This window comes from Lonchura striata, chromosome 1 (assembly GCF_050655825.1).
Source record: "Lonchura striata isolate lonStrDom1 chromosome 1, ASM5065582v1, whole genome shotgun sequence".
Classification (NCBI taxonomy): domain Eukaryota; kingdom Metazoa; phylum Chordata; class Aves; order Passeriformes; family Estrildidae; genus Lonchura; species Lonchura striata.
The window spans coordinates 99,132,816-99,146,835 of record NC_140703.1 but is presented as its reverse complement, the minus strand read 5'-3'; the positions used below and the strand labels follow the sequence as shown (position 1 = coordinate 99,146,835).

The 14,020-nt window shown below is 39.4% G+C and overlaps 1 protein-coding gene across 2 annotated transcripts in view; it reads right to left on the bottom strand.

Annotated features, from left to right (window-relative positions):
• Positions 1-240: 240 nt before the first annotated feature.
• Positions 241-14,020, bottom strand: part of CLCN4 (Cl-/H+ antiporter 4) — a 43,795-nt gene continuing 30,015 nt past the window's right edge. For both annotated transcript variants that reach the window (XM_085584398.1, XM_021527758.4), the window contains exons 9-12: positions 13,713-13,899; positions 10,338-10,736; positions 5,484-5,700; positions 241-4,101 (exon numbers count right to left, since the gene is read on the bottom strand). In XM_085584398.1, coding sequence (XP_085440524.1) covers positions 4,011-4,101; positions 5,484-5,700; positions 10,338-10,736; positions 13,713-13,899 — 894 coding nt within the window. In that variant the 3' untranslated portion in view covers positions 241-4,010. The remainder of the gene's footprint in view (positions 4,102-5,483; positions 5,701-10,337; positions 10,737-13,712; positions 13,900-14,020) is intronic.

The following is a 14,020-nucleotide window of genomic DNA, read 5'->3' as shown; positions in this document are numbered from 1 at the left end:
GAAGAAAAAACATTTTTCTCTGAAAATAAAATACCCAGCTGTCAAGACTGATTCTCTAAAGTCCACTGTGTGAACTTTACTAACTCCCTTCTTAATATTATCTAACCTATAATTTAATTGGATATCCTAGATCTCTAGAACTCAGGCTTGAGTTATCCCTAAAAGTGAGAAAAGAAAACATACAAATCATACAGACATTAAGTGAAATACTTTTCTAATTAATAAGATATCCAAAAAATGTTTCCAGTACTGTAAGTCAGTTTTATTTAAAAAATAGAGTCCAAACATTGTTTTTTATAAGGTGCAACAGATACACTGTTTTCTACAATTAAAAAAACCAAAACAACAAACAAAGCCAAAGCAAAACTATAGTCATAAATATAGTGTCGTTCAAACACGGAATCAGTGAGTCTTCTGTAATCCTTAAACTTCCTTTTTCTGCTTCTTCAAAGCATAAGAATTAATAATTAGTGCCACTGGGACAGCCAAAGGGTCTTTCTAACATCATCCATTTCTGTACTTTATTAATAAACTTTCCAGTACAGGTTGCTTCAAGTTCACGAGCTGAATGTAACTTAACACAGTTCATGCAAAACAAAGGTACAATACTGAATCTCCATTATTCAAAGATTTTTATTCCCCTGTTTGGTTTAGTTGGGCATTTTTGAAGGCCAACTGATTGAAGGATTGAACTGAGGTTGAATAAAGTCATCAGAATATACTAAAACACTCACATAACTCTGATAATACTATGTGACTATCTTGAGCTCTACAAATTCAAATACATAGGGCTGAGATCTATGTCTCTTGGAGTCTATTCAGTACCTTCTGAAACAAATTTTGGAATATAGATGGAAAACAGTGCCTGATAATGGGCATGTTATGGGGAAATAAATTAAATCATAACATCATAGCTGCATTTTTTGAGATAAGCATGTTATTAATTTATATTAAGGGTGTTTCCTTTCAGACACCAGTGTGAAGGGCAATAAAACCTGTAGCATGGAGGAAGTTTCCTAATTAGCAAAGTCTGTCCTGTTTCAAAGCTCTCCATGTCATTCTAGCATCAGCCTCAGCCTTGGTGATAACACCAAGCAGCTGAAGTTAGCCATGAATGTGCCATTGCTGGACAGCCAAATAGCAGCCCCTGCTCTGGTTTAACATCTTTTGAACAGACACTGGAACAAGGAGCAGCACTACATGGTTACATGTCCAAAGGTTTTTCTCCTGACCCCTTAGGTATTTAAAGCTTTCCTTCTAGAAAGAAATGTGTTTGACAGAACTGTGCACACATTTATCTGCCTTTTACTTGGGTGATAGTCCAGGGTCAAACTGCATTCACAATAACCCCATAAATCTCAATTCTTCTGCTGGTGCTTGCTACAAACCACCATGTTTGTTTTTTGGATCTTGTTTTTAAGCCCTGAGGGCTCTTCCTAAGTAGTCTAATAAAGCAAGTCAACAAGCTATCACAAGGGTGACTTGGTTTCAGCAAATCAGGCCTCTGGGTATTAATGGGAATTAACCACACAAGTCCATGTGTATTCAGAACCACAGATTGAGTTTAACCTGATAAGACAAGTCAATACATATGTGAATTTGTATTCATAGCCAGATTAACATCACTTAGGCAAGTGCGTGTCTTTTTCTCATAAAATTATAATGTTTTTCAGTGTTGATACACTCTATTGGTTGCTGTTAGCAAACATGGAAAGTAGAACATGGTCATAGAGTTTTAATCCAAGAATGAGACTGGTCTCAAAAGTCAGCCTTTCTAGCTTAGTCTACATCCCTTAGATTCTAGAAGTTATGGGTAGAGACTGACAATTGTATAAAGCCCCATTTGGATTCAGTTGTGGGAATGAACTGATACTATGATGGCATCTCTGTTCAAATGAGGAAATCTAGTGTTTATGAGCATTGTTGTTGATTTGGTTGGTTTTTTATAAGTTTGGCTGCTGACAGCTTCACAGAAAAATGTAAGAAATAATCACATTATGTTCTATTTCCTATTTTCAGAAGAAAGGGATTGCTCAGTCCTATAGTTTACATCGTGTTAATAATATCCCTTTAATAATACATTGTATTGCAGCTGTTCAGTTAACAAAAAGTACACACTGAAATATTTATGGGCTTTGGCCAGAGCTATATGTATTTATGTCAGTCTGTTGCAAACACCATTGTTAAGTGGAGTACTTAACAGATTAAAATTGTCCCTCTACTTCCGTTTCTTTTGCTTCAGCAATTCAGGCCATACTCCAAGTGAATGCAGTGGGACACATGCCAGAAGGAAGCGGGGTCACTGGAGATAAGAAGAGGAATTTGTGACATAGAACATCGGCATCTAACTCAGGGTGCACCTGAGTAGCCCTCTCAGTTCAGGGACACAGTAACCATGCACGCTGCCTACACGTTAGATCGACAGTCTGGTTGGGCTGGAGTAAGCAACGGGCTGCTCTGGCATGGAAGGTATCTCTGCCCATGAGGACCATTCAAGCACCACCAGTTATCTGGGTGAATTTGAGCAAAAATACCAGAGGTCTTAGGTGCCTAAATTAAGGGACCAGGAGGTCTGAAGAGGATTCAGAGCACAACTTTTCTCCAATTTTTAAGTTCGCATCTATAAAGCAAGGACAGTGTGTGAACTATGTGTTACCGAGACTACAATTTGGTATTTTGTTACTGATAGCAGTATTGACTAAAGGGTTAACCCTCTTCATCTCACATAGGGCCAGAACAAGGGTTTAGGAAAATTTAACATTTTTACCTGAGTGACTTAGAGGTCTCTACCAGGATCTGGTAAATCTTGTGTTCTTGGTGCAAACAGATAAATACTTAAAGCTTTCCTATGATCATTTGCATTCTCAGTCCTTCTGGTCTTATCCAACCACAGTGCTGTGGAGTGGAATTCCACAGTCCTATGACTGATGAGTGCATAAAAAGTAGATCTCTTACAGAATAATATGACTGTTAAATTGATTTCAACCATCTCTTGGCAAGTACATAGAAATGCCAAGAAAGAGCAATGACAAAAAGGACCTAAGTGGACAACCAAGAATCAATGCAGAATGTCATTCATTTGTGAAAAATTGTGATGTACATAAAGGAAGACAGTGAGGGATTCAATCTCTTGTCACTAACATTGATGAGAGACAGATACCACTGTCCTTTTAGTGCTTTTGAAAACCATTTTAAGGGCTTCTATGTTTTTTCCAGTTACCACAGCAAACCACAAAATACTAAATTTTACAGTACTTGTATGCAAAATTGCATAGAGATAATAAATTCTTACAAATAAATCCCATTTCAACATTTATAAGGGAAAGCTGGTTGACAGCAATGCTAAGCAGTATAAAATTCAAAAGACTAAAGCAGGGAGCAAGGGACACTATATTTTAAAGTGATTTGAGGCATAATCTTACTCTTTTCTTAAGATTTAACTCCATTCTTGATTCATTAAACATTTACAAAATAAATGAAGATGACAAAGTCTTTCATTTAAAAATATGCCAATTTTTGTCTGTCATGAAAATGGTGTAACTCAGTAACAAACAAATAGCCATGATTCCAGTAACAAAAGTAACTGACATTACTCATCTAGACTCTCTGGCTTGGAACACAAACCTATCTCTTAGAAGCTTGTACATAAACAGTGTCTGCTACTCTTCACACCTGCCTCAAGAGTTCCTGTGACCCTGATGCCTCCCACTGGTGCTCGTGGCTCTTTGTCTCCAAGTGCCTCATCACTTACACCCACCCGTGCTCCAATTGAGCTGTTGGGGACCTCATTAAGGAAACACAGCTTGATGTCTGCAGCTGCTCAGAGCTTCTGAACTGCCTTCCTCATTAACTAAGTGCTGTCCTGCATCCACTCCCTCTGTCAGAGGCATATCAGGCCATTCCTCATATATGTTACCTTTTTCTCTTTAAGCAAGATGAAACACCAAACACAGCCTTCGTGTTAATCTAGGAGGGATTCCTGTGGGGTTACTTTCTTCTTCTTTACCAGTCTAGTTAAACATGATAGATTCAGGGTCCTGGTTTGCCATTTGAGCCATATGTCTTAATACATCCTTTTTAGTTATGATACCCAGCAGCCTCCTATAGGAGAAAAGGAAGTGAAAGGTCAACAGTCTCATATATCATCCAGATTTTTTCCCTGTTCAGCTGCAGGGACATTTTGTGAGTGTTTCCATACAGTACTGTCCATCTCAAGTATTCCCCAATTATTGTATTTTTATAAAAGTAATATCACCTCATGTATTTCTACTACCCCAGCGATGACAATTAAGTGAAATACTTTGCCTTATTACCTCTTGTTGTTGGGAACATAACTGAGTGAGGAGCTACAACAACTAATACTTCATGCAACAAAATAATAAGTTTCTTTAGGCTCAGGCTGTGAGGACCAGCAGTCAAACCCAAGGTATCAGTGCTTGGCAATACACAAAGTAAGCTAAAGCACAGGGTTTCTGAAACTCTCACTGCCTGACAGCATAATTCCTTCAGATTTAAATGATAATTTTTCATTTATATGAACCTAAATGAATTATATCTGTCAAGAAAGATGAGGCCTATGGGATGTCTGGCCCCAAGAGTCAAAAAATTTCATAACCTTCAGTATTCAAGGGCTTTTTACTTCCAGTCCTTAAAGACCATTAGGCACTGAATACTGAAACTATGTCATTGTTAATAGTTTTTCCACCTTTCATTTCTCATAACTTCTAAAAGTCTAGATACAAATTTCTTAATCCAGGCACCAAAAATCAGAACCTTTATCTGTGTCCCAATAACGGTTCTTATTTTCTTAATGCTGAGGATACTGCACTGACAATAACGACTGATATGCAATGTTTTTGAATAACAAAAACACTCTTTAACAGAAGAATAAGTTTTAATCTTCCACATTTGGAAGTCATGGCTGTGGTTTGGCTGTCCTGCTATCACTAGATCCTGGGATGATCCATGATGCCCAAACATCTCAAATTCCATTGGAACTGTGGGATGTTATGTCTAGTCCACATGGTACAGCTTTTTATTCCCCTATTTAATGTTTACTCACCTCCTTCAGCTATTATTTGAGGGCCTTTGGTCTATACACCTTTCTTTTATCCAATAAAGAAAGCTGAACAGAGTCATTTTCCTCCAGTGACACCTTTATCACAATTTTCAGAAACATCTAGTCTAGCTGGGTATCTCAAAACAGGCACAGTCTTTGCAAACAATACTGCTTGCCAGATCTGCCTCTGCTGAAAACTGAATGACAGTGGAAGTCAGAACTATTTACTTATTTTAACCTTATCTAAATGAGAATACACTAAGGATTTGGGAGAGCAGAATGAAATATAACACCCTGCAAGGAGCATTTTGGTTCCGAGTCTGACATCTTTTGCTGCCTAGAGAGACATGGGTGAGACTCCCTTATTCATCCATATACAAAATAAGACAAAATAAAAATATTCACTTGACTGTCAACTACTCACCCACTGCGAGTCACCAGGCACTGCCGGAGTCCAAGTTTTCGGAAAATATCTACCACAGTTTCCATCGGGGTGTGGTCGGTGACGGTGAACGGGCTCAGGTTGAGAATGCGCCGCAGTTTCAGCGGGTGGGGACTGTTGGGTGGCAGCTCTGGGGGGTCTTCGGTGAAGTACACGATGGAGTTGCTCACCACACCATCCTGACGCTGTCTCGCATTCTCTGTGCAACACAAAAATTGGTGTAGATAGTGAATTAAGCCTGATAATAAAAAAGAATTCCTCCTTTAGAAAGCAAGGTTTGGTTTTGTCTTTCATGTACTGAAATCTCGAAATTTGGGTCACGGAGTAACCTTGAATTTGCTTGAGACATTGCTCCCTAAAAGTAAATGTGATACTTACTTTCATAGGCACGTATTTTTCCTTGGTTGGGATAATGCTATTCTGAATAAATATGAAGCTCATTGCATTTCACAAACTTCACTAATCCAATTTCTGTCAGATTCAAATCACTGTACATAATTTCCTCCATTGTGAAAATCACAACAGAAACTTTATTACATGCCTGAAGGAGTGGAGTCAACAGCTGTGTAAGATCCCAGCTGGCTTAGAGAAAAACTTTTCAGTGGATTTGGGAAAATGTGGACATGGTGAACAGATTTATGAACACAAAGCTGGGGAAAGACCAATTCACATTCCAGGGATCCAGAGGTGGTGTGGGTGTTTTTCTACATCAGCACACCTCCCTGGCATGCAGGGTAAATTTTGTGGGTTTACACTTAATGCCTTAAATAGTTTGCATATCTAGATTTTGAAAAGGAAAAACAAATTAACTTTTTACTTAAAGGAAAAATAGTAGAGGGAGGAAAAATGTAGCGGTAAACAGCACATGTGTGACCATTTTCAGAAGTTGAAAAGCTATCATTAATACTTGGCTCAAATGACAAAGTGAACATCACACTACATCTGGAGATTGCACGATCACTATAAGCCTTTTTCTTAAAGCATGCCCCAAGACTTACCATTGGAGTACTTTATTTTCTTTGCAATGTTTACCTCATCTCTACTCAACACATAAACATCATATGAGACAGATTTCCAAATGACAGACAACTTTTCATTCCCCAGAATAAGGGTATCATGTGTTTGGCTCTGAGGGTTTAACTTTATATTTTTTTAATAAATTCTTGGAAATAGTTAAATTATTGCTTTCAATTAACCTAGGTTGCTTCTGCTCTTGAACTCATACTCCAAGCATATGTAAATATTCTTGGAACTCTCTGCCATCAATCAGAGAGAGAAACCTGCTCCTGCGACTTGTAATGTAGACAGTGATGGTTTCCAACATGTTTCAGCTGCTTTTTTTTTTTTTTTTTTTTTTTTTTTTCTGCATTTAATGATCATTGCCTTGTAATATTTCTGGAACTGGAGCAGCGCTGGCTCAAACCTAACATCAGTACAGTATATGATTCTCAACCTTCTCACCCCACATATTATAAGCCCTATTGCAATTTACAGGAATGATGTTAGTTTTGTCTCAGCTTGTTTCAATTCATACATCCAATTTCAAGTGTGAATATGCCTGCATAGCTCTTTGATACATGATCTGTGCTAAGAGGTAGCATTAATCAAACTGAAGGTAACTCCCACCCTTTGATAAAAACCTTTGACAGCTAGGTATTTCCTTCCCAAAGCTGCACCCTAAGAAATAGGGCCAAGCATTTCAGTTACCACATTGCTGTTCCCAAGGCAGCAGTGACCCTGAACAACAGTGATTAGCCAAAGCCATGATTTCACTCTTCCATGTCAAACACCTCTCTAGAGAAATTTGAAGGATGTAGTACTATGGAGTAATTCAGTGGCATCAGAAAAATGGTGGATTTTGTATGCAGTCTCACTGGATGGGGGAGTGGGAGTAAAGGTAAAACAGAAGAGCAGATAATTTTTGCAGTCAGCAGGTAAGAAAAACAGATACAGATTAACAGAAAAAGCAAAGCAAATGGATGATAATGTCTGGTTTTACAGACCAACCTATGCAGGATTTGGTCATAGCTAGAGAGCAAATTAATTCTCCCAAACATGAAACAGCCTCTCATATTCAGGGGTTCACATTTAACAGCCTATATCAACTCTGCTGATCTCTCAACTCCACAGTGGGAAAAGCATATTATACAGGCCACCTGGCTATTGTCCAAGGCTCTGCCTTTTGCACAGTGGAGCTGGAGCTGGCCAAATTTAAGAAAAGTTTACAGTGTCAAAAACTCCCCTCTGTAAGAGTGTAAAGTAGGTGTCATCTGAAATGTAGACACCTCTTCCCCAAGGGTGACTCTGCCACCTCACCTGCCTGCCTACTCAACAAGGAGCAATGGAAGGACACAGTCCTCCTGAGGATGCTGCTGAGCAATTGGAAATGGCATTGCCATTCACTTTGCAGGTATGTGATGCATTTATAGAACATGCTCCACTCAGTAGGAAAGAAATTTTGTAGGAATGAATCATGAGGCAGATAAGTTTGTGCAAACGGATATTTGATGCAAGACCCAGCACCTATTGCCTTCATCCATGAAGGCAGATGTGTGAGGGAACTGGAGTACTTCCACAGAGTATTCCCTGGACCACCATACTACTGATGCACAACTAATTTGGTCTGAGAAAGAACCTGAAATTCTTGACTTAAACCATGTCTCTGTGAAGTGCCTGGTGTTCTTATGTAGAGGTACCAGAGCTAGGTCAAACTGAGGATGCATTCTGCAGGGCACAACGCCATGCAAAAAGAGATACTGGTGAAAGAAGAGATACTGGAGAGGGCCTGATTCTGCTTTTGGTAAGACCTCATTCCTGGCTGAAGTGCTGCATGGATGGGGCTTATGCTTTTCTGAGATTAACTCCAGGATCTCTGTCAGGCTGAGCAGGTGAACCTGAACAGGTGAATGAGAGATGCTTCACCATCTTAAGGAGAACTGGTGTAATGGCTCCATGATCACAACCATGAAGCAAGCCGAGGTGGAGGTTCAGAACACATTAGCTACCCTTGTGGTAGTGATCAACAATACCAACTCTGAAATTCAGGCAAAGCAACTTCAGAGAAAGAGGATTAAAATGCAAAAGGTTGCTAGCATGCTTTGCCCTGCTCTGTACTGGAACCATATACTGTGTCTTTTGAAACTAAATCCAGATTTTATGTCACATGGACACAAATCATACTGGAAAGATTAACCATTTATCATAGTGTTAGCACAGAATGGCAGCACTCACACTCAGCCCAAGGTGAAAAGGGTTACCAAAGATCACTGGTGGCTGGGGATTTTAGAAAAACTTATCTATGTATGTAATAATTTAATTTTAAATCTGTCTCATTTCCTATAAAAGATGCTCTTAATCAGAACTGATCAGGAGACAGTACCTTTCCCTCTGAAAAATGCAGATGTCAAACAGTTTTTGAACAGGAAAACATTTTGATCTAAATGTTTACTGAGTTTAATTTTAACTGATTTCTTTGCTCATAGCCTGACATTTTCTCACATCTTCTGGCAAGACCATTCAGACACACTGCCATTTATGACCTGAAACAAAAGACTTAGTTCCTCAAAGTTCTTTGACTCACTTCAAGCAACCTCTGATCTTTCTCATTTTAAAGTGAGGGCTCTGCATCTTCAGTCCATGCAATTTTCCCACTGACATACCTTCCTGAAAAGGAGGTGCAAAAGACTATTAAATTAAGAAGGCACAAAGTGTTAAATCCATGACATGGCATGGGCAGTTTAAAAGACAGACACAGGGTAGGCTAAATACATCTAAAACATGTGCTTTAAAGACTTCAATTTTTATTTTAGCTTTGTGGGAACTGAGCTGGAAAGTGACCTTCAAAAATAGCCCAAATTTTTCATTTATTAATCTTCTTGTCTGAAAAATATGTGAATTTCCATCAGAGATAACAGCTTTTTTAAGGTGCCTGAACAACAGGGATGAAACAAAACCATGCAGAGAAGAATAATTCCAAGTCAAGGATGTTTGGATATACCAGATATTTCACTCCCCTGCAAAGTACAAGGCAACCATGCCCAGATGGCATCTTGCCTGCCTGGCTGCCCAGCTGGCTCTCAACACCACAGCACTGCCAGAACTGGGAGCAGACAGTGGGCCAGCCTTGCAGACTTCTGCAGTTGTGGATGCCCTGGGTCCAAAAAAGGTGGAAAAACTTGTTGTCATCCAATACACTTCTTCAATCCCCACTTATTCATCAGATCAAGCAGGAAAGGACCTGACAGACAAAATCTTTAATGACCTGGATTTGGGTTCTCAGGCAACCAGCCAGCTATCCACTACATGCCAGATAAAATTCACCCATCTTTACCAAAAAATATTGTGCACTGAAAACTTTCCACCTGTAGCACTAAAAGCCTGCATGTGAGAAAAAACTGAGATAGAACACCAGAAGGGAGCACAGGCTATTTCATCACTGGATGAGCAAAGTTCATAAATGCCCCAGCTGCTTCTGGAAGCCTATGGAGAGGGAAAGAAACATCACTACACTGGCTTTTGGTCTGGTTCTGACAAAAATTCTGGCATATGAGTTCAGTTTTTCTCTGTTGTCTCTAGAAGAATTTTATTTGTTATTTGTCACTCTTTTGCGTGACAGCAAAATTAAACCCACAAGGGTGAAGCCCACAAAATTCTTTCAGGTTGTATGATGCAATAGAAAAGCTTCCATGTCCTAGTAACCAGTAAAAGTCAGATTTGAAGAAAAAGTTAGATTTGGTGCTTGTTTATCCATTCTTCAAAGTGAACAACACCGTTAACCTCCTATCTTGTCTAAACTGCTTTCAAAATCAATCTTTTGGACATTGATACTCTACTTACTTATTGCAAGGATCAGCTCTCGTCTCTGTGCAAATCCAATAAGTCTCTCTGAGTCTTTAGAAACCACCACTGGAAAGCCATTGTAATCAGTCTCTTTGATGAGTGTCTCCACATCCTCCACTGTCATGCTGTCCTGTGTCAGCACAGAGAGAGGAGCTTCGCCACGCCTCGGTCTCATCACGTCAGTGGCCAGGGTGCGGTGGGTGAACTCATCCTTCACATCCAGGAAGGGGTAACCATTCAGATGAATGTGAGCTTCATAGATCCCTTCTTTCCCAAAGGCATCTGCCACCCACTTGCTTGTGACAGCTGCAGCCATAAGAGGTACGATGTACTCCAGGCCTCCGGTTAGCTCAAACATAATCACCACCAGAGAGACTGTCATTCGAGTAACACCACCTGCCAACAAGGAAAAGGCTCAAGTTTCTCTCAGTGCTGTTATACGTACTAAGCAACTCACTTACATTTTTGAGCCTTACACTCAAAAATGTATGTAATTATTTATGCTGAATACTTTGCCCTTATACTGTTAGGCTTGCTTCTCTGAAGAAAGGTATTTTTCATCTACTGCAATTTTCATCAAAAAGGTTAAAGGAACTTGCTCATACCAAAGTTGCTAACATTGAAAAGCAAACAATGAATGCTAAAAGACAGAACTTCAAAACCAAAAAGGATGCCAAAAAAATCAGCTTTAATGGATACTTGAGAAAGTAAAATTGAACCCTGCCATTAGCCCTCTAAATGACTCCAAGAACCAGTTAAGTACCATGGCTGAGGCAGGTAGGAACATGGAGAGGTGGCCTTCACACCAGCCTGTCTATTGCAGTCATGCTGAAGAGAAAGCTGTGCATTATCTTTGGGCATGGTTACAAAATCCTACCTTGGAACAGCTCAGGGCCACTGCAAGAGCTATGTTATTATAGCTTAAATCCTTGCTTTGGATATCACTATAGTTAATTCAGTTTGAACCGAGTACAACTTGGTTTGAGGCCATCCAGGCATGCAGCCATAGGCAGGGTTGTAGCTGTATTTTTCAATCTAGTCTTTCCATATTAATTTCATAAGCAAGCTCCTTGCTCCTTCAGTTTACATTAAAGGATAAAAATAATCACATAACTGAAGACAAGTGTGTATGTATCTCTGAATTATTAGGTAACATTTCTTTGCCTCTGTTCAAAAGGTATCTGTAATAAATCTGTTATTTTTAGGACTCAAAATACAGCCCCATTTTAGATGAGAAAAATCAGAAACAGGTCATTAAAAGATCTTTTTATCTAGCAGCATACAGAAATATTCAATTGATGATTACTTAACACTATGATCCAGATATGAATTTCATCTGAGGAATGCCTTTAACTTCTGACTATGAAAAGCTGAGAGCAAATACCAGAGTAAGGATCATTTAATACTTACTCAACTTCTCTTACTTTAGGCAAGATAGTAGTTGGTACAGAACAGCTTAAGTACAAGCTGTGACCATTCCACTGTATGTCTCACCATACTATTAAAAAACACTGCACCTTAATTTGAACCTTTTAAAATAGGAAGAAATTGCAGCCTCACCTTGAGTCCTGTGTGTAGTTTTGGGCATCACAATATAAAAAAAGACATCAAGCTATCAGAAACCATCCAAATGAGAGCCACAAGGATGATGAAGTGTTTGAAGGGGAAGCCTTTTGTGGAGTGGCTGAGGTCACTTTGTTCAACCTGGAGAGGACTAAGGGGAGACCTCATTCTGTCTACAACATTCTCACAAGAGGAAGCAGAGGGGCAGACACTGATGTCTTCTCTCTGGTAACCAGTGACAGGACCTGAGGGAATGGCATGAAGTTGTACTGGGGAGGTTTAGGTTGGATATCAGGAAAAGATTCTTCACCCAGAGGGTGGTTGGGCACTGGAACAGGCTGCCCAGGGAAGGTGGTCAAAGCACCAAGCCTGACAGAGTTCAAGAGGTATCTGGACAATTCTCTTGGGCTCATGGTGTGATTTTTGGGGTGTTCTGTGCATGAGGAGGATTTGGACTTGATGATCCTGATTGGTCCCTTCCAACTCAGCATATTCTATGCTTCTATAATCCTATGATGACTAGCAGCTCATCTGCAACATCAGAGCTAAATTTTTGTGTGTTATTTATTTAATTAATATTAAGATCATTTATCATGAAGAGGAAGTGCTTTACTTGTTTGGAAAGTAAGATTCATCCCAGCTTTTTAAAAAACGTCTACACTTCTGTGTTCACATCCAAAGGGATGATGCAGATTGCCTTTATAACCTCTAGATAAAAACAGGCTATTTTGAGGCCAAATTCATTTATTCATTTGCTTGGTTTTAGATATGTATTTCCAGATAAGACTGATCTTTCCCATACCTCATTTTTCTGTTTTGACTGTGAGGGGTATCAAGACAGTTAAGTTCAGGTGTTGATATCTACATTACAGACATTAAATTTTCAAGTAAATCCCATGCTTCCTTCCTCTATATTGATTGCACAAATGATCCTGATTTTCCAATATGAGCATCCAAATCTGAAATTTTTCCAGCTTTTCTTTGAGTACATCTTTAATTTCAAACCTACCCAATCACATTACTCATGTGTTATGCCTCTCCACTGTTTTTTTATATGGTGATGATGATATCAATAACAATAACAAAAAGAGATAGAATATGTAAATACACAAGGGGAAAGATATGATCAGGCAAAAACATGCTCAGATGGTATGTTTGTAACATTCTTATTCCATCTATGGCTAGCAACTTGATACGTGAGATATTTTTCATTGGTCTTGCTATAATAGTTAACAGATCACTGCTGTTATGACCAATAAATCCTATTGATTGGGTGTAATCCAGTATTGGCTTATGATCAAAATGTAAACCAAAATACAGTTTAGTTGACCATAGCATGACACATAGCCAATAAGACCCAGAATTTCTGCCTCTGTGTAGCTTAAAATTTAGCAAAAAACAGAATGTTTTCTTCATGTACTGAGAGAGAGCACAGTCTAAACAAGCAAGTAGCTTTAGCCCAGTTATAGTGAATTTCGTTATATCAAATGGAAAAAATGAAAACAAAAGTCCTCCTGCTTGGAAACCTGAAGTCTTCAATTTGTTCTTTCTTTTCCTCTGCTTTTTGGCAGACTACAAGGAGTAGACATAGATGACTGCAAGCCTTTCTGTTGCTGACTACCTGGCTGATCACTGGAGTAACCAGTAAAGGCAGCTGCCCATTCTTTAGCCCATTGTGTCTTGATTTCAACTTCTGTTGCACCCAGAAATGCCAACACAAACAGCTAGCACCAACACAGGGCCCTCCAGAGCATGTCCCCAAACATCAGGGTTGGTCACACACAAACCAATGACCAGCAGAGACCGTACCCAAGCAAGCTGCTGCTCCCACCATGGCATAAAGTCCTGGTGTGACACAGTCTGCCCCAGGCCTGCACCAGTTCCTGAAGATGATCCAGTCATGATGGTGATATGCCAGCTGCTCCACTCCAATCCCAACCATCCTGCCAGCCATGGCTCCAACAGCCATGCTAGGAATAAAAAGACCTGAAGGGATCTGAAATCAAATATGGACATATGAGCACCTTGACAAAAATTACCAGTATCAAACAATTATAATTAACAGTAAGAGAAGCAAGTTTCCACAGCCTCATGGAGCTTACAGTGCTGATCCCCAT